Source organism: Rhinoraja longicauda, chromosome 44 (genome assembly GCF_053455715.1).
Source record: "Rhinoraja longicauda isolate Sanriku21f chromosome 44, sRhiLon1.1, whole genome shotgun sequence".
Classification (NCBI taxonomy): domain Eukaryota; kingdom Metazoa; phylum Chordata; class Chondrichthyes; order Rajiformes; family Arhynchobatidae; genus Rhinoraja; species Rhinoraja longicauda.
This window is the reverse complement of record NC_135996.1, coordinates 7811384-7836171: the sequence shown is the minus strand read 5'-3', so window position 1 is coordinate 7836171 and position 24788 is coordinate 7811384. Positions and strand designations below refer to the sequence as shown.

Genomic DNA, 24788 nt, shown 5'->3' with positions numbered 1-24788 from the left:
AGAAATCCCCACGATCAGCCTCTCTGCACAAATGCTTCCTAAAGATCTACGTCATTTACAAACTTCTACACTAAAATTTGAATGCAACTTAAAACTGTAACCCAAATGTGGCACCTTGGGATGTGTTGACACTAATGGTCCTCTGTATGCGCATTGACTAGTCGAACAGGATGGTCTGTGTGTCCCAGGCTTGGGGAAGGGAGGGAAATGTGAACTGTACATTGGCACTGAGACACAGATGAGAAACCAAAACTCAGACGTGTTAACACAGCTGTTTATTTAAATGTTTGTTTAGGTTTGTTCAGGTATTCTGATCACCGATGATGCAAATAGACATATAAAGTTAAAGCATAGCTATTTTAAAATGTTGCAGTATAATGTTTTACAATGCAAAGCATCTTAAATGGGAAACACTGTTGTCAATGCCACGGTCTGCACATTCATGGACAATTTAGGTGAAGGGCAATGATGTTGCTTGAAGCATCAGCCTGTCAGTAAGCGTTCACACTGGGTTGTGGACAGCGAGCAGAGGGGGTATTGGAGGCAGGCGCTGGTCCGGTCACTCCCAGCGTGGTGCTGCCCTGGCCTGGGCTGTTATCTCAGCTCAATCCCCTTGTTGCAATGTTCCTGTGGCCCGTGTAGTTCCTGTGTGGACACCTGTCCCGTGCCCGGCAAGTATGGAGCAGCCTGTGTGACCGAGGTGTGACTCCAACCCTGGTCTCTCCCCGGTGTGTCTTGAGTAGGTCTGTCTCTTTAAACTAAACTGCAAATGCATGTTCCTGGATTTGTGTGTGAGTGTCCTTCCTGCCTTCTGATGGGGATTAACTGGGAGCCAAAAAGATATAGGGCGGCACGGTGGCGCAGCAGTAGAGTTGCTGCCTCACAGCACCAGAGACCCGGCTTCAAACCTGCCTACGGGTGCTGTCTGTACGGAGTTTGCACGTTCTCCCTGTGACCACCTGGATTTTCTCCAGGTGCTCCAGTTTCCAGCCACATTACAAAGACATACTGGTTTTAGGTTAATCTGCTTCAGTAAAATTGCAAGTTGTCCTTAGTATGGGCCTAAGAGCCTTTTCCACACTGTATCATTAAACTAAACTAAACACAGGAGCAGAATTAGGACATTCGGCCCATCAAGTTTTCTCCAGCATTCGTTCATGGCTGATCTATTTTTCCCTCTCAACCCCATTTTCCTGCCTTCTCCCCATAACCTTTGACACCCTCACTAATCAAAAACCTGTCTATCTCCTCTTTAAAAATACCCAAAGACTTGACCTCCACTGCCATCAGTGGCAATGAGTTCCACAGATTCACCAGCCTTTAGCTAAACAGCCTTCCAAATCATCACTGGGATGCACTCTGTTTAACGTTGGCAGCCCTGGCAAAGTGCTCCTTGTTCGTTGCACAATGTCCTCCATCGCCCCCTGGGAATGTCCTGTCCTGTCCTCCAACTATAGGAGTATCCTGCCTTGGCTGATTGTGTTTATTTTTACATTGTTTTACTCAATTGCCTATAATAATGTTCCAACTTGACGCGGTTCCCTGCCCTCAGTGCTGGAGGGGGGGGGTGGATCATTTGGTTTCATTGCATTGGAACTTATTGAATACCCCTCCAACTCTCCACACCAGTTCAACAGCAACTCTCTCCCCATTACACCAGCAATGAGGCCAGCTTCCCCTCCACTCCCCTCTCTCCTCTGCCCCCACATTACCTGATCATGCAGTCTGTGGGTACACCAATCTCACAGATCAGATCATTACCTGCATCCACCGACCACTGCCCATCCCAATGAGTTAGATGTGGCCCTTGTGGCTAAAGGGATCAGGGGGTATGGAGAGAAGGCAGGTACGGGATATTGAGTTGGATGATCAGCCATGATCATGTTGAATGGCGGTGCAGGCTCGAAGGGCCGAATAGCCTACTCCTACACCTATTTTCTATGTTTCTATGTTTCTAACAGAATAACTCCATTCACACTTCCCTCTTCCTGTTCCCCATGTTTGGAAAGTGTTGGTCCAATTCCCAGCAGACTGAAACAGGGCTGCACGGGCGGGCATTGGGACAACTGCGGGAGTCAGGGCCGCTGTGGCAGTGAGTCGGGCAGACAGTGAACTGAGCGGAACTGAAAGATCCAGCGTTGACACATCAAGTCCACGCCGACCATCAATTACCCGTTCACACTACTTCTATGTTGTCCCACTCCCGACACACTAGGGAGCAATTTACAGTGGGCCAATTAACCTCCAAGCCGGCACATCTTTGGGATGTGGGAGGAAACCGGAGCACCCGGAGAAAACCCACACAGTCACAGGTAGAATGTAGAAACTTCACACACACAGGTGGCAGCTGGGGTCAGGATGGTGTCTGCGGTGTCCGTGCAGGAGGGGGGCGGGGGTGTGGAGCATTGAGCTGTGGCTGGGCAGTGTGGTATCTGCAGTAGGAGAGGGGGGGTGTGGAGCAGGGTGCTGGGACAGTGCAGGGGGAGAGGGGGGGTGTGGAGCAGGGTGCTGGGACAGTGCAAGGGGAGAGGGGGTGTGGAGCAGGGTGCTGGGACAGTGCAAGGGGAGAGGGGGTGTGGAGCAGTGCGGGTGTCTGTGCAGGGGGAGGGGGGGGGGGTGTGGAGCAGGGTGCTGGGACAGTGCAGGGGAGAGGGTGGTGTGTGGGGCAGTGCCGGTGTCTGTGCAGGGGGAGGTGTGTGGGGCAGTGCCGGTGTCCGTGAGGGGGGAGAGGGGGAACGGGATGATTATTGACCAGGCGATGCAGACACTGCGGATGATGCATTCAAACTGCTTAGCATGTTGGACGGGACGCCGGCTCAGCATGTCCATGTTTGAGCGTGTAGGTCCCGTGTAAGGGGGTTCTCCAGTGGGCACGGCCTACAGCAGGGAGCAGAGAGCAGCTATGCCCAGTGCCAGTGCGGTGCCCCCGTGTCCTGGCCTGCTGCCCGCATTCAGCCGCACGCTATATGCTGCCACTCGCTCCTCCAGGCCATCCTCCGTGGCTGTGCAGGTGAACAGCCCATTGCTCACGGGCGTGCGGCCATCAAATATCAGCGGGCACGAGCCGCCATTGATGGTGCAGGCGATCCGCTCCCTCTGCTCCTCATGCCTCCAGCTGTAGGCAGCGTGGTAGGACGTGACTGGGCAGGGCAGGTACAGGTAAGCCCCGGCACTCACCATCAGCTCCGTAACCTCCTCAACACTCAGCACGTCATCTGTGGAGCAAGGACAGACAGGCGATGGGATCCCCCAACACAAACTGCCCCTCACACACAAACTGCCCCTCACACACAAACTGCCCCTCACACACAAACTGCCCCTCACACACAACCTGCCCTTCATGCTCCACTGCGGCACCTCACACAACCTGCCCCTTGTGATCTACTGCGGCATCTCACAACCCAACACTGTTGACATTCAATTGTCCATTCCCACCCCACCTCTCTTCCCTCTCCCCCACCCACCTCCCTTTCCTCTCCCCCCACCCACCTCTCTTTCCTCTCCCCCCCACCCAACTCTCTTTCATCTTCCCCCACCCACCTCTCTTTCCCCTCCCCCCACCCACCTCTCATTCCTCTTGCTGTCACCCACCTCTCCCTTCCCCCACCCACCTCTCTTTCCTCTCCCCCCACCCACCTCACTTTCCTATTCCCCCACCCACCTCTCTTTCTTCTTGCCCCCACCCACCTCTCTTTCCTTGCCCGTAATCTTTGACACCCTTAATAATCATGAATCTATAAATCTCTGCCTCATCCTATGTATATCGGGCGTAGTGAAGAATAAATCATGTTCATAAATTATAGGAGCAGAAATAGGTCATTTTGCCCACCGAATCTACTCCGCCATTCAATCATGGCTGATACATCTGGCACTCTCAACCCCATTCTCCTGCGTTCTCCCCAGAACCTTTGACGCCCTTACTAATCAAGAACCATGGTTCTGAATGGTGTCAAGTTAGGAACAGTGGACGTACAACGAGATCTGGGTGTCCTAGTGCATCAGTCACTGAAAGGAAGCATGCAGGTACAGCAGGCAGTGAAGAAAGCCAATGGAATGTTGGCCTTCATAACAAGAGGAGTTGAGTATAGGAGCAAAGAGGTCCTTCTGCAGTTGTACAAGGCCCTAGTGAGACCGCACCTGGAGTACTGTGTGCAGTTTTGGTCTCCAAATTTGAGGAAGGATATTCTTGCTATTGAGGGCGTGCAGCGTAGGTTTACTAGGTTAATTCCTGGAATGGCGGGACTATCATATGTTGAAAGACTGGAGCGACTAGGCTTGTATACACTGGAATTTAGAAGGATGAGAGGAGATCTTATCGAAACGTATAAGATTATTAAGGGGTTGGACACGTTAGAGGCAGGAAACATGTTCCCAATGTTGGGGGAGTCCAGAACAAGGGGCCACAGTTTAAGAATAAGGGGTAGGCCATTTAGAACTGAGATGAGGAAAAACCTTTTCAGTCAGAGAGTTGTGAATCTGTGGAATTCTCTGCCTCAGAAGGCAGTGGAGGCCAATTCTCTGAATGCATTCAAAAAAGAGCTAGATAGAGCTCTTCAGGATAGCGGAGTCAGGGGGTATGGGGAGAAGGCAGGAACGGGGTACTGATTGAGAATGATCAGCCATGATCACATTGAATGGCGGTGCTGGCTCGAAGGGCCAAATGGCCTCCTCCTGCACCTATTGTCTATTGTCTATAACCAGTCAATCTCTGCTTTAAAAATACCCCATGATTTGGTCTCCACCGCCATCAATGGCAATGAATGCCAAAGATTCCTCAAGCCAAAGAAATTCCTCCTCATCTCCATTCTTCTATTCTGAGTCTGTGCCCTCTAGTCCTAGACACTCCCACCACTGGAGACATGCTCTCCACATCTAAATGGCCGAATGTCGTGCCCACAATATGAAGCAAGCACTCTCCGGGCACGGACAGCCGGGGTTAGGGATAGAACAGTTCAACACCACGAGGCATTGGCCAGCACGTTGGCAAGTCTTGGTGGATAGGAAATGTTTTGAAGGATGTGGGCCAAACACGGGCAGTGTAGCTGGGGTGTGGTGATCTGATCAGCATGTGCGGGTTTCTGTGCGGTGTGACTGTAACTCTCAGAGCTGACTGGTGCAGGTGAGCCAACCAGAGGGTGTGGGGAGCTGGGGCTCAGGCCGGGCTAGTGTGGCGGCCGACAGACAGAGGACAGTTACCTGAGGCACCATTACAAATGGAGACATTGAGCTGCTCAACATTCTGCACGATGTCACTGTGGGGAAAGCACAACACAGAGATTAAACTGCTTCAACAATCACCTCTCCCTCAGATTTCACTAAGGCAGCTTGCAACTCAGCCGTATCAATATTGATTTTCTGATTTCAAGTCCTTCTTGAAGAGGTACATTACCTCTCTCCATCCCTCCCCCATCCTAGTTGTCCTGCACATATCCCTTTGTTATCACCTCTTCCACAGCCAATAATGGACCATTGTGGGCTCCAACTTTCCTTGGTCATCACTGCCGGCTCTGATTTATTCTGAATCTTTTCATCTCCATAGTTTCCCTCTACCCTGTCTCTCAGTCTGAAGAGGGGTCTTGACCTGAAACGTTACCCATTTCTTCTCTGCAGAGATGCTGCCTGTCCCGCTGAGTTACTCCAGCACTCTGTGAAACGTCACCTATCCATGTTCTCCACAGATGCTGCCTGACCCGCTGAGTTACTCCAGCACTCTGTGAAACGTCACCCATTCCTTCTCTCCAGAGATGCTGCCTGACCCGCTGAGTTACTCCAGCACTCTGTGAAATGTCACCCATTCCTTCTCTCCACAGATGCTGCCTGTCCTGCTGAGTTGCTCCAGCTTTCTGTGTTCCATATGTATATGGAGTGTGAGAGGCTGCAGCCCCTGTTCGACTATTTGAAGGGGCTGCTTCTCAAGTTGTGGCTGCACTATAGCCCCACACTCCTGATCTTTGGTTACCCGTTACAAAGGGGGGAGGGAGGGAGGGAGGGGGGGATCTTCCTGTCGGTCTGCTCCTGGGCCTGGCCAAGATGGCCATTCGTGGGGTCTAGGCACGGGGTGGTCGATGGTCACACCAGAGTCGACTGCCTGCCCGTCTTCCGGGCCTACGTCCGTGCTCGCGTGTCCCTGGAGAGCGAACACGCGGTGTCCACGGAGACTCTGGAGACCTTCCGTAAACGCTGGTCGCCGCGGGAGATCGAGTGTATTGTGGATAAAGTTGGAGATATTTTAATTTCATAAGTGTTTTGTTTGAAATTTGCCAATACAGGCAATCTTTGATCGTGTTACTACTCTGTATTTTTATTTGTTTTGAATAAAAGCATTTTGTATTGTAAAAAAAGAGCTCAGACACAGAGTGAAGCTCCATCCACACTGTCCCATCACACACTCCCAGCGCAGGGACCATCAGCCTTGAGTCTCATTACTGGGACCTTTCTCAGCCTCTATAAAGGGTTGTCCACACCCTTTGGCCCATCACTCCATGCTGACCCAAAGCTGATGTTTGTGCTCTTGTGCTTTGGGCCAAGCTCTCAGCCTAACACTGAGTGATGTTGCTTCATGTGTTCAGGGAAGAGCATGTAGGACGGACGCACTCGCTGAAGTGACGTCACCGGAGCAACGGGAAATGAGGAGGCTGGGCAGAGAGGGCGCAGGTGTGGGAGGGGAGGCCAGGTAGGGCAGAGAGGGGAGCAGGTGAGGGAGGAGAGGCCAGGTAGGGCAGAGATAGGAGCAGGAAGAGCAGATGAGAGAGGGGAGGCCAGGTGACAGGAGCAGGAAGACCAGGTGAGAGGGGAGAGGGTAGACAGGTGATGGGGAGAGGAGGGGAGAGGAGGGGAGAGGGTAGAGGTGAGGGGGGGAGGAGGGGAGAGGGTAGACAAGTAATGGGGAGAGGGTACAGGTGATGGGGAGAGGAGGGGAGAGGGTACAGGTGATGGGGAGAGGGTAGACCAGGTGAGGGGAGAGAGGGGAGACCAGGTGGGGAAGAGGGTAGACCAGGTGAGGGAAGGGGGGGAGGGGAGACCAGGTGAGGGGAGGGGGGGAGGGTAGACCAGGTATGGGGAGAGAGGATAGACCAGGTGAGGGAAGGGGGGGGAGGGGAGACCAGGTGAGGGGAGGGGGGGAGAGGGTAGACCAGGTGAGGGGAGGGGGGGAGGGGAGACCAGGTGAGGGGTGGGGGGGAGGGTAGACCAGGTATGGGGAGAGAGGATAGACCAGGTGAGGGGAGGGGGGGAGAGGGTAGACCAGGTGAGGGGAGGGGGGGAGAGGGTAGACCAGGTGAGGGGAGGGGGGAGAGGGTGGACAGGTGAGGGGAGGGGAGGGGGGGAGAGAGGGTGGACAGGTGAGGGGGGAGAGGGTAGACCAGGTGTGTAGGTGGATGTTGGGGCTTACCTGTCAGTGATGAGGGTCTGGGGGACGGCCACACACTTGTGTGCAGCTCTGTCCCATCCACAGTAGGGGTCTCGGGCAGCCACACACCGCAGACACGTGTGGCCGTACTCATCACAGCCGGCCAGTGATAGGCGGGCGGCCTCCACTGGCGTTCCCACAAACAGGTGGCCCTGCAAGGAAGCAGAACAGCACCGTCAGCACTCCGTGAACTCCACACGCGTGTCTTTGTGTGTCCGTGTTAGTGGGAGCACGCGTTCCGAAAGATAGTCCGTGGGTCTCCAAAGAGGTCGATGGGAGGTCAGGACCACTCTCTAGTTGGTGATGGTTCAGTTGCCTGATAACAGTTGGGAAGAAACTGTCCCTGAATCTGGAGGTGTGCGTTTTAGTTCAGAGCCTGTCTAACATAACTCAAAGTGCTGGAACAACTCAGCGGGTCAGGCAGCAGGCAACGGGCAGGTGAACGTTCAGATGGGAGAGCCTGGGACTAGAGGGCACAGGCTCAAAACAAGGACGTCCGTTTAGAAAGGAGATGAGGAGCAATTTCTTTAGTCAGAGTGGCGAATTCATTGCCACAGACGGCAGTGGAGGACAAGCCATCTGGTATTTTTAAAGTGGCGATTAACAGCTTCTTGATTAGCAAGGGTGTCAAAGGTTACAGCGAGAAAGCATGAGGTTGAGAGGGAAAAATAGATCAGCCACGATCGAATGGTGGAGTGGACTCAATGGGCTGAATGAGCTAATTCTGCTCTTACATCTGATGGTCTTATGTCTTGTGCATTGCGACTCTGGTTCAGACTAATTAGTTTCAGATTTTTCTAGTTTGAAGAAGGGTGAAACATCGCCTGTCCGTTCCCTCCACAGATGCTGCCTGACTCGCTGAGTTCTTCCAGCACTTTGAATTTCCGTGGGTCGTCAATGTAACGTGCCTGGCCCAACGCTGAGTCTCAATGACCTCCCCACCTCGTTCCTGGGCCAGCCTCTGAGGATGGTGACCCCACTGGGTCATTGACCAAGGGCCAGCGCACTGGGTTACTCCCAATCCAGGGACAATGCAACAGAGATAACAGAGATCGGCAGCAGGTACAGGTGAGGCGCAGGACTGCAAGGCCACGGGGGGGGGGGGGGGGGGGGGTGGTGAAGCTGCACCTAGCCCTGTAACTCTTGTGGCTCATCACTCACATCATAACAAGAGGAGTTGAGTATAGGAGCAAAGAGGTCCTTCTGCAGTTGTACAGGGCCCTAGTGAGACCGCACCTGGAGTACTGTGTGCAGTTTTGGTCTCCAAATTTGAGGAAGGATATTCTTGCTATTGAGGGCGTGCAGCGTAGGTTTACTAGGTTAATTCCTGGAATGGCGGGACTATCATATGTTGAAAGACTGGAGCGACTAGACTTGTATACACTGGAATTTAGAAGGACAAGAGGAGATCTTATCGAAACGTATAAGATTATTAAGGGGCTGGACACATTAGAGGCAGGAATCATGTTCCCAATGTTGGGGAAGTCCAGAACAAGGGGCCACAGTTTAAGAATAAGGGGTAGGCCATTTAGAACTGAGATGAGGAAAACCTTTTTCAGTCAGAGAGTTGTGAATCTGTGGAATTCTCTGCCTCAGAAGGCAGTGGAGGCCAATTCTCTGAATGCATTCAAGAGCGAGCTAGATAGAACTCTTAAGGATAGCGGAATCAGTGGGTATAGGGAGAAGGCAGGAACGGGGTACTGATTGAGAATGATCAGGCATGATCACATTGAATGGCGAAGGGCCGAATGGCCTCCTCCTGCACCTATTGTCTATTATCTTATCATCAATGGCTTAACAACCACCACCACCCCCATTACTCCCCCTCTCCTCAATTCCATCTCCCCCTCACCATAGCTCCCCCTCCCCCTCCTTGCTCCCCCATACCCTCAACAGCACCCCCTCAGCATCTCTGCCTCAGATCCCCACCCCTCCGGTTTGCCCCCCCCTTCAGCACCCCCTGATTCCTCAGCTCCTCTCCCTGCCTCAGATCCCCCCTCCCTCAGTTCCCCTCCCTCTGCCCCCTCCCCCACCTTCAGCCCCCTCCCCTCTAATCCCACGTTACCGTGCTGGAATCCAGCATCATGGTGGAAACGGGAGCTTCGGCTTTGAAGGGGCTGAGCTCGGAAATGATGAAGGATTTCCCGTTGTGGTGGAGAACCTTGTGGATCTTCCCGATTCCTGCAAAAGAGAATGTGGAATCAGGAGCCGACACTGTAACACTTACCCCAGCCACTCACGGCTGCACTCTGCTCTCTCACCCCACACCGACCGCCCTGTCCCCACCTTCCTTCCTTCCCCCAATATCCATGAGCTGTTGATGCAAAGATACAGCACGGAAACAGGCCCATCGGCCCATCGAGTCCACTCCAACCATCGATCACCTGTTCACACTAGTTCTGTGTTATCCCACTTTCTCATCCACTCCTTATACATCAGGGAGGATTTACAGAGGGACAATTAACCGACAAACCTGCTTGTCTTTAGGATGTGGGAGGAAACCGGAGCACCAAGGAGAACGTGCAAACTCCACACACACAGACAGCAGCCGAGGTCAGGATCGAACCTGTGATTCTGGCTCTGTGAGGCAGCGGCTCTACCCACTGTGCCACCCAACATCTTGTCTATGGTAGGGAGACCAGACCTGTACACAATACTCTGGCTGTGCTTTCACCAAAGCCCTGTGTAACTGCAGTGAAATGTTCCTCCTCTTGTACGGCTCTTGCAGGGAAGGCCAATGTTCTGTTGCAATCCTGTGGTCTGCTGCCCCACCTACACCTGCTAGTTGTTTTGTTAGTGTGTTTCCTTTCTGTAACCTGCTCCATTACAGCCACACAACTAATTAACAGAGGTTTTACACTCGAATCTTGGGTTCAGCCATTTTAATTCAGGATCTCCTTGGCTCCTGCCTCATCCCCGGTACTGCGCCACAGAGCAATAACATCCCCCTTTATTTACAAAACAGATATGTACAGGAACTTTACATGTATCGCCATCAATTAAATTCTTCCATGGCATCTTATTTCACTGAGTCCAACATGTCTCCAACAGTATAAGAAAATAACTGCAGATGCTGGTACAAATCGATTTATTCACAAAATGCTGGAGTAACTCAGCAGGTCGGGCAGCATCTCGGGAGAGAAGGAATGGGTGACGTTTCGGGTCGAGACCCTTCTTCAGTCTGAACCCATTCCTTCTCTCCCGAGATGCTGCCCGACCTGCTGAGTTACTCCAGCATTTTGTGAGTGAATGTCTCCCAACAGTCCATTTTCCAACATGTCTTTGACAATCCATTTCCGTGGTAGCTTCCAAATTTTCCTCCCTTGGATCAACGACAGTTCAGTGCTCGGAATTATCTAAACTTTGAACAACACATGTCTGGGTCCTCATTCCCTTTCCCCTTTTTATTTATTAATTTGTTTGTTTATTTATTTAGTTTTAAAATGGCCATTACCACTACTTCTACATAAAACTATAACTGAAAATATAACATTAACTTTTTAAACATAACCTAATAGCCTTCACAAATATAACATGAACTTTTTTAACATAACCTAATGGCCGTTATATCTATACTCAACTACATGTACAGGCCCTATCCTTACTTGGGCACATAATCCTGCAGATAGCGTGGTTTTGGAACGCATCTACCAGATCTTGTTGTCAGGGTTTGATGCTCCCTGGGGACTGGTGGTCGGCTCATAGGTCGATTTTCTGGCTCCGGTTCAGGCAACGTCACCAGGTTATCCAGGTCAACATCAACACGATGAAATGGCTCGTTGGTCTTCCTCAGATGGCGCCGATTCCGACCATAGATGACGCCGTCCTCAGTTCTGACTTCATAAGATCTGGGTTGCGCAACACGGCCTACAACCACAGCCTGCCTCCAGGGCTGATGTTGATCATAGGTCGGCTTCACTCGAACTGGATCGCCAGCTTTCAGGGGGATCAGATCTTGAGATCCTCTGTTGTAGTAGTTTGCTTGTCTCTAGCTGCTCTCAACTAATTTCCTACTTTTTTCTGAATTTCAGGTTTGACCAGCCTCCGAGTAGTCGGTAGAATGGTCCTGGTATGTCTGTTCATCAATCTTTGAACTGGACTGCTACTCATGCCAGGTGTTGGTGTGTTGCGAGAAGCTAGTATGCTCAGGTAAGGGTCAGCTCCGACAGCCTTAGCCTTCCTCGGCAACGACTTTGCAACTTTCACACTGCTCTCCGCCTTTCCATTACTCTGTGGATAATAGGGTGATGCGCTCGTATGCTCAAACTGCCACTTCTTGGCAAATCTCTTGAACTCCTCAGCTGTGAACTATGGCCCATTCTCCCCGGTACTGCTCCCATTCCCATAACACTAGCTTACTGGATGCCAAGTAGATGTGAAAGTGGGATAACATAGAACTAGTGTGAACGGGTGATCAATGGTTGGCATGGTCAGTGGGCTGAAGGGCCCACTTCCATAAAAAACATTATGATTCATTGAAGCATAACCTTTAAAGAAATACATCACACAAAGTTCTGGTCAGCGGGTCACAACGGGCTAGGCTGCATCTGTGGAGGACATTGAGAGAGGACATTTTGAGTAGAGAACCTTCTTCAATCAAGCATCTGCAGCTAAATTGTGGAATCAAGGACTGCAGATGCTGCTTTACAATAAAGGATACATATTCGGCAGTTGCCTGACCCGCTGAGTTTTTCCAGCACTTTGTGCTTTGATTAAAATTCCAGCTTCTGCAGTTCCTTATGCCTATTTAAAAAAATACACAATTGTACACTTGTGGACTTTCTACCAAAGCGGTGCCTTTGTGTGGTTGTAGATTAAATTCCAGCTACCACGTTGTTTGAACATCGAACGCAGAACAGGCCAGCACAAGAGCAGGCCTTTCGGCCCACAATGTCTGTGCTGAACATGATGCCAAGACCATCACTTATCTGCATGCACACTAATCCATATCCCGCTATCCCCTATACTTAAATAGCCTCTATCATAGTGTGACAGGAAACATGATTGGAGTGAGTGGATGTGGTGAAGATGTTTCCACTGGTGGGAGAGTCCAGGGCTAGAGGGCACAGCCTCAGAATTGAAAGACGTTCTTTTAGGAAGGAGATGAGGAGATATTTCTTTAGTCAGAGGGTGGTGAATCTGTGGAATTCTTTGCAACAGAAGGTTGTGGAGGCCGTCAGTGGATATATTTAAGGCAGAGATAGATAGATTCTTGATTAGTACGGGTGTCAGGGGTTATGGGGAGAAGGCAGGAGAATGGGGTTAGGAGGAAGAGATAGATCAGCCATGATTGAATGGCGGAGTAGACTTGATGGGCCGAATGGCCTAATTCTATTATTCTTTATGACCATATGAAATGACAGTATTGTATCTGCCTCCCAACAATATCCCTGCCATTGCGTTGCAAGCCCCCACCACTATCTGTGTAAAACAAAAAAAAACCTTGCCCTGTACATCTACATTAAACCTTTCCCCTTTCACTGTTTAGCTAGGCTTTCGTCCAATCTTTGACATTTCCATCCTGGGGTAAAGGTTCTTATTGTCTACCCTGTCTCTGCCTCGCATAATTTTATACACTTTTATCAAGTCTCCTCTCAACCTCTGACGTTCCAGGGAAAACAATCCAAGTCTGTCTATCCTCTCCTTGTAGCTGGAACCCTGTAATCCAGGCAGCATTGTGGGTGAACCTCCCCTCCAATCTCTCCCTGCAGCTGACACCCTGTAATCCAGGCAGTATTGTGGTAAACCCCCTCTGCATCCTCTCCAACCTCTCCTTGTAGCTGGAACCCTGTAATCCAGGCAGCATTGTGGCAAATCTCCCCTCCAATCTCTCCAACCTCTCTCTGTAGCTGGAACCCTGTAATCCAGGCAGTATTGTGGTGAACCTCCCCTCCAATCTCTCCTTGTAGCTGACACCCTGTAATCTGGGCAGCATTGTGATAAACCCCCTCTGCACCCTCTCCAAAGCCTCCACACCCTTTCTGTAAAGGGGTGACCAGAATTGCCTGTAATACTGCAGCGTGCCTAGAGCCCTATACAGCGGCATTGCATCTGGTGACGGTATCGTACCTGTGCCAAGGAACAGGACGTGGTAGAGTAGTTGGTTGGCCCCCCTCACTCTGTCAGCTGTGACCCTGGTGTAGTTGTTGTGCTTCATCACGTAGAGGGGGTGTCTTTTGATCGGGTAGATTGGGTCCTCAATCTCCGGGAAGTTCCTGATATTTGTCAGAACGTTTCTGGGCACGTTTCCTTTGACACACTGTGAAAGATAAATCATTTAGCCATCTCTGTACATGTGCGTGCAACCGTGTGTATTGGCATGCATGTGTGTGTGTGTACATACATGCGAGCGTGCCTGTGTACACGTGAGGGGTAGGGAGAAGTGGAGAGGGAGACAGATAGATGCTTCCCCCGCCACTTTTGGCATCTTGGTGAAACCTCTCCCTATGTTTGCCCAGGTCAATGGCCAAGAAAGCACACCAACACCTCTACATCCTTACAAGGCTTAGGAAGTTCAGCATGTCCCCAACAACTCTCACCAACTTGTACAGATGCACCGTAGAAAGCATTTTATCAGGACGCATCACAGCATGTTTTGGGAACAGCTCCATCCAGGACCACAAGAAATTGCAGAGAATTGTGGACGCAGCCCAGACCATCACACAAACTAACCTCCCTTTCCATCGCCTCCATCTACACCTCACGCTGACTCGGCAAGACCACCATAATTAAGGACCAGTCTCACCCCGGTCACTCCATCTTCTCCCCTCTCCCATCAGGTAACAGGTGCAGAAGTGTGAAAACGCACACCTCCAGATTCAGGGACAGTTTCTTCCCAGCTATTCTCAGGCAACTGAATCATCCTCTCACCGACTAGAGAGAGGCCCTAAACTACTATTTACCTCGTTGGAGACTGTCAGACTATCTTTATTTGGGCATTACTGGACTTTATCTTGCACCAAACGTTATTCCCTTTATCCTGTATCTGTACACTGTGGACTGGTCAATGACAATCATGTAGAGCCTTCCACAGTACCTTGGTACATGTGACCGTAAACTAAACTACACAAAGACCTCTGCACTCTTGTCCTCCAGCTCCTTACTGAGCAAGATTGTTGATGTAAATGAACAGTAAGCAAGACCGCGCTGCACTGTTTACAAAACAGGACCTTACCATTCCTGGCCGATGGCTCCCGATCAGGTTGGCAGTGAGACCCTTCAGCCTGGAGTTTCGGAACGCCCGCTCGATGTCGGCTTGGGAATAGGCACAGACTGCGGTGGAATTCCTGCATGGAGGTAGATCAGTCAGGTCCGTGACCACCTTTACTCCAGTGCCAGGTTTTCTGTTTGTAACGGGAGGCCCATCCTTCCCCTCCTGCTTTGCCAGGGGCTTGTGACGGTGTAACCGGGGATGGACATTGAAGGTGACTGTGCCTGGAGACACCGGGACACACCGTGCAGCCAGAAAATACAACCACGCAGTCTATATATTGGCTGGTAAATCACAAAACCTGGAGTGGAGTCTACAACATTCAACTGCCAGAGAGTCAAGTCATGAGTGTTTAAACTAAAGACAAAGTGCTGGAGTAACTCAGCGGGTCAGGCAGCATCTATGGAGAACATGGATAGGTGACATTTCACAGAGTGCTGAAGTAACTCAGTGGGTCAGGCAGCATCTCTGGAGAACATGGATAGGTGACGTTTCACAGAGTGCTGGAGTAACTCAGCGGGTCAGGCAGCATCTGTGGAGAACATGGATAGGTGACGTTTTACAGAGTGCTGGAGTAACTCAGCGGGTCAGGCAGCATCTCTGGAGAACATGGATAGGTGACGTTTCACAGAGTGCTGGAGTAACTCAGCGGGTCAGGCAGCATCTGTGGAGAACATGGATAGGTGACGTTTTACAGAGTGCTGGAGTAACTCAGTGGGTCAGGCAGCATCTCTGGAGAACATGGATTGGTGATGTTTTGGGTTGAGGCCCTTCTTCAGACTGACTCAAATCAAGAAAGATTCATTTAAAAACGCTGCTGGAGTGGTGAATCTGTGCAATTCATTGTTTCTGGAGGACAGGGATTGGTGATGTTTTGGGTTGGGGCCCTTTTTCAGACAGACAAAGAGTGTTTAATTATTGTTTAATGCTGGAGTAACTCAGTGGTCAGGCAGCATCTCTGGAGGGCATCCAGAGTTAGGTCTCCAGAGAACATGGAGAGGTGACGTTTTGGGTCAAGACTCTCCTTCAAACAAGCATCTGCAGTTCCTTGTCATTTGCACCGACAATGGAACAATGGAGCTTGTACTTACTGCAGCTTTACAGGCTCATCAATACAATACCACACAGATACAATAATCAATAATCATCAGTAATGCTGGGCAAGCAGCCGGTGATGGTGCAGAGACTGCAGTGCACACAGTCCCCAGCAGCTTGGCCCTCCACTCACCACAAGCTGGAGAAGATTCCGTACACCACGCTGCTCCTGGGATCATCCTCCACAGAGAGCAGGAATGCATCCTCGATCTTATTGAAGAGCCGCGATTCAGCCGGGAAGCCACAGATCATCCGTGCCTTCAGGAATGTTGAGAATGACTCCTGAGTGGCAGCCTTCAGCACTCCCTCGTCGACCTGCGGAAGGGTCAGGGTCACTAGTTATGCTCAGCCAGGACTTGGCACTGGTCTCCTTCCAAAAGTGAAAGAGCCAGCGTGGAAACGGGCCCTTCAGCCACCGAGTCCACGCCACCCATCGATCACCCACACACTAGTTATAGTCATACAGCATGGAATCAGGCCCTTCAGCCCACAGAGTCCACGCCGCCTATCGATCACCCACACACTAGTTATAGAGTAATACAGCATGGAATCAGGCCCTTCAGCCCCCTTCAGTCACCGAGTCCACGCCACCCAGCGATCACCCATACACACATTCTATGTTATCCCATTTTCTCATCCATTTAAATCTATTTAAATCCAGGGTCGATTTACAGAGCGCCAGTTAACCTACAAACCCACTTCTTCTAGGAGTGTTGTGTTCACTTTTTGCCAACCTGCTATAGGAACGAGGCCACCAACAGGGACGATTTATGACTCGAGGGCCTGTACTACAGAGAGTGGTTGGGCAGGCTGGCAGCACAGCAGCATGAGGGGTGATCTTATGGAGATGTTTAAAGTCATCAGGGGAATAAATAGATGCACAGTCTGTTACCCAGAGCAGGGGAATCAAGAACAGATTACATACGTTTGAAGTGAGAGGGAAAAGCTGAACCCAAGGGACTACTTTTTAAACTCAGAGAGTGATGGATAAATGCAACAAGCTGCCAGAGGAGGTAGTTGAGGCAGGTACTATAAACATTGAACAGGTACATCATGGGAAAGGTTTAGAGGGATGAGGGCCAAATGCGGGGAAATGGCACTAGTGTAGATGGGGCATCATGAGTGCGTTGGGCTGAAGGGCCTGTGTCTGTGCGAGGGGCTGGTGGGGGTGGTTGGGGTCCACCTTACCTTGCACACACGTCCGATGTAGGCCCGGTAGGGTTCTCCGTCTAACGCACTGCTCTGGTTGCTCTCCCTGAAGAAGAAGTAAACCTCATCCTTGCTGCTGTCCTTGAGCTGCATCCAAGCAGCTCCCACGAAGGTCGGGTCTGCCGGACACAGATACAGGTAGCAGTGAGGCCAGCCTCTTTACAGCCCATTGCTATCATTATTGATTTCTCTAACTTCAGTTAGCCCCACCATTCCCTCTCTCTCCGTTCTTCCCCCGCCCAAGTCGCACCAGTTTCACGTTTGCATCCAACCAACAAATGCCTGTTTCCTTTATCATCGTTACTTTTTTTGCATATCATTCATTCATTGTTCTTTATCTCTCAACATCTCTCAATGTCTATATCTCTTGTTTCCCTTATCCCCAAACCAGTCTGAAGAAGGGTCTTGACCCAAAGCATCACCCATTCTATCTCTCCAGAGGTGCTGCCTGACCCGCTGAGTGACTCCAGCACTTTGTGTCCTTTTTCTCCAGAGATGCTGCCTGACCCGCTGAGTGACTCCAGCATTTTGTGTCGTGAAAATGCTCATCAGTCATCCTTCCATTGGCGTGAGAGCCAGAGGGTGTGGTTAAAGGTGTTGAGGAGGTGGCGGGGTGTGAGGTAAGGTGGGGGTGGGGGTGGGGGTGAGGGTGGGAGACGATGCTCATCTCTCAAGCTGCATCTGTAGGGAGTGTGTTTCCACCCGGCCCAGTGTTGGTGCAGCTGCCTTGTGGTGTAGTGTCTCACTCTGTCTGAGCTCTCTAGTGCTACTCACTCTGCAGCCACCTGTCCCCGGTCTTCATGCGCTTTGGCCTCCCGTAGCTCAGCTCAATGGAACCACTGCTCTGGCTGCTGCTGGGAATCGCAGAGTACACGGCTTCATCTGCAGACAGGACAGGAGAGTTTAGAGATACAGCGTGGAAACAGGCCCTTCTGCCCACCGGGTCCGCACCGACCAGCGATCCCCGCACACCAGTAATATCCTACACACTGTGGACAATTTACAATTTTTACTGAAGCCAAATTAACCTGCAAACCTGTACATCTTTATAGTGTGGGAGGAAACCGGAGCACCAGAGAAAATGTACAGACTCCATAAAGCCAGCACCCCGAGCCAGGTTTGAACCCGGTCTCTGGCACTGCGAGGCAGCAACTACCAATGTGCCAGCGTGCAGAATTAGACCATTTGGCCCATCGTCTATGCCGCCATTCAATCATGGCTGATCTATCTCTCCCTCTCAACCCCCTTCTCCCCAGATCCCCTGAGACCCGTACTAATCATTTAGGAATGGGATCCCTATGATGAGGGACACATTGTCAGATGCAGAGGGATCTTCGATCATTCGTGGAAAACAATCTGTTCGCTGGGATTTGGACCATAAGACATAGGAGCAGAATTAGGCCATTCAGCCCATCGAGTCTACTCCACCATTCAATCATGGCTGATCTATATTTCCCTCTCAACCCCATTCTCCTGCCTTCTCCCCGTAGCCTTTGATGCCCTTCCTAATCAGGAACTTATCAATTGCCACCTTAAAAATGCCAAATGCGTTGGGCTCCGAAGCCGTCTGCAGCAATGAATTCCACAGATTCACCACCTTGGATAGAATGTGTTACTCTCTAGGTTCACTCCGAGAAGTATATACATTTATGAGGCATGGATAGGGTCGGCAGAAACCTTTCCCCACGATGGTAAAACCAAATACTAGAACGCATAGCTTTATATAAGAGGGGAAATGTTTAAAGAAGTCCTTCATCAGCCAGGGAATTGAGTAAAGAAGTTGGGATGTTATGTTGCAGTTTTACAAGATGTTGGTGAGGCCACATTTGGAGTATTGTGTTCAGTTTTGTTCTGCCTGCAACAGGACAAATGTTGTCAGGGTGGGAAGAGTGCAGAGAAGATGTACAAGGATGTTGCCAGGACTCGAGGGCCTGAGCTACAGGGAGAGCTTGGGCAGGGTAGGCCTTTATTCCTTGGTGTGCAGGAGGTTGAGGGATGATCTTATGGAGGTGTACATATCACGAGGGGAACAGCTGGGGTGAATGCACCTCTCCCCCCCCCCCCCCCCCCAGGTAGTTTCCGCACTCACCGACGGTGATGGTGACTGGCCGTTGGATTGGCGTCGAGGGCGAGATTTCCCTGCCATCCCTCACCAGCTCACGGCCCTCATGGTCTCGTGCCAGGTCCGTGCCATTGTCAGCCTGGAACACAGAGGGGGAGAGAGGGGAGGGTGAGAGACGGGAACACAGGCCGGGGGAATCCACATACTGGTGACTAACGGGCACGCTTACCAAAAACCAGCACTTGGGCGACCCAGCATGGGTGCCACACACCATGATGGTGCTGCTGTTGAACCTCTCTATCACTGTCACCACGTTCCTGCACAGCTCCTGTAATAAAGCAGTGGGCACAGCGTTACCATGGTGGCGGGCAGACTACCAGCACAGCCTCACCCTCTCCACCCCAAACCCAGCCCCCAACCCTCCCCACCCTCTCCACCCCCCTCATTCTACCCCATCTCCACCCCCCCACCCTCAACCCCCCCTCACTCCGCCCCCTCCCCAACCACCTCCAGCCCACCCTCTCAGACCCCCTCACTCCACCCCCCTACACCCATTCCACCCCCCTCACTCTGCTCCCTTCGCACCCCCACCCTCTCCGCCCCCCTCCCCTCCGCCCCCCTCACTCTGTCCCCTCCGCACCCCCATCCTCTCTGCCCCCCTCCCCGCCCCTTAAACCCTCACCCTCTCCGCCCCCTCCCCGCCCTTTAAATCCCCATCCTCTCCACCCCCGCCCCTCCCCCCCTCACTCTGTCCCCTCCGCACCCCCACCCTCTCCCCTCCCCACCCTCTCCGCCCCTCCCTCCCACCCCCCTCATACCTCCTTCCCCACCCCCACCCCGCCTCCCCACCCCCCCACCCTCTTCGTCCCCCCCTCACTCCGCCCCTCCCTTCCCCCTCTTCACCCCTCCCTCCCACCCCCTCATAACTCCCTCCCTCCCCCTGCCACCCCTCCTCCCCCTCTCCGTCTACCTCCCTCCCCACCCTCTCTGCCCCTTCCCTCCCTCCCCACCCTCTCCGCCCGCCACCCTCTTCGTGCCCGTCCCCAGCCTCTCTGCCCCCTTCCTTCCCTCCCTCCCCACCCTCTCCGTTAACCTCCCCCGCACCGTCGCTGGAGCCCGGTTACAACACTGCTCCTGTACCCGGCTGTGAGGGTCAGGGCCAAGGCTGCCCTTGAACCAAGTGGCATCAGGCTACAATGGAAGGCCACGGTGCATCAGGAGTCACGTGGCCCCACAGTATGGACGGGAGATCGCTCACTGCTGGGCTTTAGTCAACCAAATGTCTCTGTCCCTTCCCAGCCACTGTCTGTGTAGCTGGTATCATGTTGCACATTTATTGGCAAAACAGGGAGCAGCAGCGGGTCAGGCAGCATCTCTGGAGAATACGAATAAATGATGTTCCAGGTCGGGCGAGACTGAAGAAGGGACCTGACGTGAAACATCACCTATCCATGTTCTCCACAGATGCTGCCTGACCCGCTGAGTTACTCCAGCACTCTGTGAAACGTCACCTATCCACGTTCTCCCACAGATGCTGCCTGACCAGCTGAGTTACTCTAGCACTCTGTGAAACGTCACCTATCCATGTTCTCCACAGATGCTGCCGGACCCGCTGAGTTACTAGTTTAGTTTAGAGATACAGCGTGCAAACAGAGAGTGGTGAGTCTGTGGAATTCTCTGCCACAGAGGGTAGTTGAGGCCAGTTCATTGGTTATATTTAAGAGGGAGTTAGATGTGGCCCTTGTGGCTAAAGGGATCAGGGGGTATGGAGAGAAGGCAGGTACGGGATACTGAGTTGGATGATCAGCCATGATCATATTGAATGGCGGTGCAGGCACGAAGGGCCGAATGGCCTACTCCTGCACCTATTTTCTATATTTCTAAGTCCTTCGGCCCATCGAGTCTATGCCAATCACAGCTTCTATCTATCCCACACACTAGATCTATCCCACGCACCAGGGACAATTTACAGTCAGGATTGACTCTGGGTCCCTGTTGCTGTGAGGCAGCAACTCTGCCACCGTGCGGCCCACAATAAACATCTGATCAGTCACTGTCGAGAAGCAGATATATGGAAGAGTTTTTCACTCAGATGCAAGTCCGTATCTGCAACGAGCTGCCTGAGAAAGCTGCAGAAGTTGATATAATTATATCTTTTAAAAGCCGTTTGTATAATATATGGATAGGAAGGGTTTAGAGGTATTTGCCAAATGGGACCAGCCCAGGGTGTCATGTGGTCAGTGTGAACAGGTTGGGCTGAAGGGCCTGTTCATGCTGTACGCTCTTTGCCTCTCACAATGTCCACAGATGCCAGTAGATGTTCTGCGATGCCCTGACCTTACCTGAGTTCCTGGCTCCGAGCTCTGGCACCTCTCTCTGGCACTCTCCTCCAGGGGCAATGGGATCTGTGGTGGCAACGGCAAATGGTTCACACTGACAGTCTCTCACACCTGCTCCCTCCTCCCCCTCTCCCCTCCTCTCCACTTCCACCCCCTCCACCCCCTCTCCCCTCCTCCCCCTCTCCCCTCCACTTCCCTCCCCTCCTCCCCCTCTCCCCTCCACTTCCATCCCCTCCTCCCCCTCCACTTCCATCCCCTCCTCCCCCTCTCCCCCTCCACCCCCTCTCCCCTCCTCCCCTCCTCTCCCCTCCCACTCTCTCCACCTCTCCACTTCCACCCCTCTCCCCTCCTCTCCCCTCCTCCCCCTCTCCCCTCCTCCACCTCCTCTGCACTTCCATCCCCTCCTCCCCCTCTCCCCTCTTCCCTCCCCCTCTCCCCTCCTCTCCACTTCCATCCCCTCCTCCCCTCTCCCCTCCCTCCCCCTCCTCCTCTCCCCTCCTCCCCTCCTCCCCCTCTCCCCCTCCTCCCCCTCTCCCCTCCTCCACCTCCTCTCCACTTCCATCCCCTCCTCCCCCTCTCCCCTCCTCCCCCTCCTCCCCCTCTCCCCCCACACCTCTCCCAACCTCCCCCTCTCCACTCCCACCCCCACCCCCTCTCCCCTCCTCCCCCTCTCCCCTCCTCCCCCTCACCTCTCCCCTCCTCCCCCTCTCCCCCCTCCACCTCTCCCAACCTCCCCCTCTCCACTCCCACCCCCTCTCCCCTCCTCCCCCTCTCCCCTCCTCCCCCCTCTCCCCTCCTCCCCCTTTCTCCCCTCCTCCCCCCCTCTCCCCTCCTCCCCCTTTCTCCCCCCATCCCCACCACCCCCCTCTCCCCCCCCTCCCCTCCTCCCCCTCTCCCCTCCTCCCCCCTCCCCCCCATCTCCTCTTCCCTCCTCTCCACTTCCATCCCCTCCTCCCCCTCTCCCCCCCTCTCCTCCCCCCCTCCTCCCCCCTGTCCTCCCCCTCCCCTCCTCCCCTCTCCCCTCCCTCCCTCCCCCCCCTCTCCCTCCCCCCCCTCTCCCCTCCCTCCCTCCCCCCCTCTCCCCTCCCTCCCCCCTCTCCCCTCCCTCCCTCCCCCTCTCCCTCCCGTACCTGAGTGCGGGACACGTTGCGGCCGCTGAACTGCAGCAGCCACACTCGGCCGGTGCCTCCCAAGTAGAGCGACTCTGAGCTGCGGTCGTGGTGTCCGACCCAGGCCGCCGCCGGCACCGCGAACTGGACCCGCGGCTCATCTGCGGGGGAGAGACATGGTGGTGGGGGGGAGATCAGGTTGGGGGGGGTGGGAGATCAGTGTGGGGGGGGGGTGGGAGATCAGTGTGGGGGGGGGATCAGTGTGGGGGGGGGGGTGGGAGATCAGTGTGGGGGGGGTGGGAGATCAGTGTGGGGGGGGTGGGAGATCAGTGTGGGGGGGTGGGTGGGAGATTAGTGTGGGGGGGGGATCAGTGTGGGGGGGGAGATCAGTGTGGGGGGGGGTGGGAGATCAGTGTGTGGGGGGGGGGTGGGGGGGAGATTAGTGTGGGGGGGGATCAGTGTGGGGGGGGGGAGATCAATGTGGGGGGAGACAGTAACCCACCCATACAGACCCCCCTCTGCCCCACCCAGCCCCGCCCCCCACACACATCCCACCCCCGACCCCCGCCCCCCACACACATCCCAGCCCCGACCCCCCCCACACACACACACACCCCGCGGTCTAGGCTTAAGCTCAGGGGTGACCGCGCTTTTGCGGTTGCAGCTCCTAGACTGTGGAACAGCATCCCTCTCCCCATCAGAACTGCCCCCTCCATCGACTCCTTTAAGTCCAGGCTCAAAACCTATTTCTACTCCCTAGCGTTTGAGGCTCATTGAGGAGGCGCTGTGTTATGTTTGCGTGCTATTGTATGTTTCATATTTTTCCTTAGTACCTAATCAGATGTACAGCACTTTGGTCAACGTGGGTTGTTTTTAAATGTGCTATACAAATAAAATTGACTTGACTTGACCCCCACCCCACACATACACCCCACCCCCCACCACACACGCACACCACCCCCACCGCCCCCCCACACACACACCCCATGCCCCAGCCCCGACCCCCCACACACACACATCCCACCCCCGACCCCCCACACCCCCCCAGCCCAGATCCCCCCCCACACACGCACAGCACTCCCACCCCGACCCCCCCCCCCCCCCCCACACACACCCCATCCCTCCCCACACACACCCCATCCCTCCCCACACACACCCCATCCCCCAGCCCCGACTCCCCCCACCCTCCCCCCGAGCAGTGATGGAGCGGAGTCCCGGCCCGCCCGCCGTATTGGCTGCGAATCTGCTGCATTGCAGCTGGTTACACAGCAAGACCCCAGCGGGCGGTGCCGGGGCTGGGGGGGCGAGCGGGGGAGAGAGGGGAGGGGAGGGAATAGGTAGAGGGGGGTGAGGGGAGGGGAAATGGAGAAAGGAAGGGGGGTTGAGGAAGGGGTGTTGAGGGGCAGGGGGGAAGCGGTAGAGGGGGGTGAGGGGAGGGGAGGGGGCGATGGAAGCGGCCATGAGCCGTGGGCTGTGAGAACCACTTTACCTGTCGGGGTGATCTTCAGCCGCGGCAGCCGCTCCGCTGCGACCAGCAACAGCAGCAACAGGAGCTGATGGACCACGACCAGGAGCACTGGCTTCATCATCTCCGCGCCTGTCTCTGTCTCTGTCTCTGCCCCAGCCCGCTACCCGCACTCCCTCTCCTCGCCCCCCTCCCTCACACACACGCACACACTGTCTCCCCCCGCTCCCCCTCACACACACGTACACACTGTCTCCCCCTCACACACACGTACACACTGTCTCCCCCCTCTCTCCCTCAAACACACTGTCGTTTTGCTCTCTCTCTCTCTCTCTCTCTCGCTCCCTCTTCTATCTCTCCCCCTCTCTTTCTCGCTCTCCTTTCTCCCCCGATCTGTCTCACTCCCCTCCTACGCGCTCTCTTCTATTTTTCTCCTCTCTCTCCCCTCTCTCTCTCTCTCTCCTCTCACACTCGCTCTCCCGGGCGACGCGTCTGTTCGCGGCGGGCTCCGGCTGGGTGTAGGCGCCGCTGGCCGTCGCTTCAAGAGGCAGGGTGAGGTGGGGGTGAGCGGGGAGGGACTGGCGCTGGCGCTGGGATAGGGCGAACATCTGACTGCATCCACATATCTCACCGCAGCACCCCTCGGCCACGGATCGGGGCAGATGTGGCCCAATGCCTGACCGAACCGCAGGGCTATGGGGTCACACCTAACCCTTACTCCAACACCCTACCTCTGCCACATCTAGCCCTTACAGGATTTAGCAGGCTGTTGCCAGGACTAGAGGGTGTGAGCTACAAGGAGAGGTTGAGTAGGTTGAGACGATTCCTTGGAGTGCAGGAAGATGAGAGGTGATCTTATAGAGGTGTATGAAATCATGAGAGGAATAGATT

General features: G+C 53.7%; 2 protein-coding genes across 2 annotated transcripts in view; one reads left to right on the top strand and one right to left on the bottom strand.

Moving 5' to 3' along the window:
- LOC144612362 (semaphorin-4B-like) overlaps nucleotides 1-24788 on the top strand; it is a 66144-nt gene that overhangs the window by 1029 nt on the left and 40327 nt on the right. The window contains exons 2-5 of the mRNA XM_078431937.1: nucleotides 8252-8476; nucleotides 9896-10037; nucleotides 11440-11557; nucleotides 17416-17542. The gene's annotated coding sequence lies outside the window, so the exon portion shown is untranslated. The remainder of the gene's footprint in view (nucleotides 1-8251; nucleotides 8477-9895; nucleotides 10038-11439; nucleotides 11558-17415; nucleotides 17543-24788) is intronic.
- LOC144612416 (semaphorin-7A) lies at nucleotides 261-24086 on the bottom strand. The gene is made up of 14 exons (XM_078432033.1): nucleotides 23922-24086; nucleotides 22454-22593; nucleotides 21327-21389; nucleotides 19214-19312; nucleotides 19012-19123; nucleotides 17697-17804; nucleotides 16902-17041; nucleotides 15847-16028; nucleotides 14583-14694; nucleotides 13478-13667; nucleotides 9474-9589; nucleotides 7391-7560; nucleotides 5197-5252; nucleotides 261-3215 (listed from the first exon to the last, which is right to left on the bottom strand). The coding sequence occupies exons 1-14, from the start codon at nucleotides 24019-24021 to the stop codon at nucleotides 2878-2880; spliced, it is 1926 nt and encodes a 641-aa protein (XP_078288159.1). The 5' UTR covers nucleotides 24022-24086; the 3' UTR covers nucleotides 261-2877.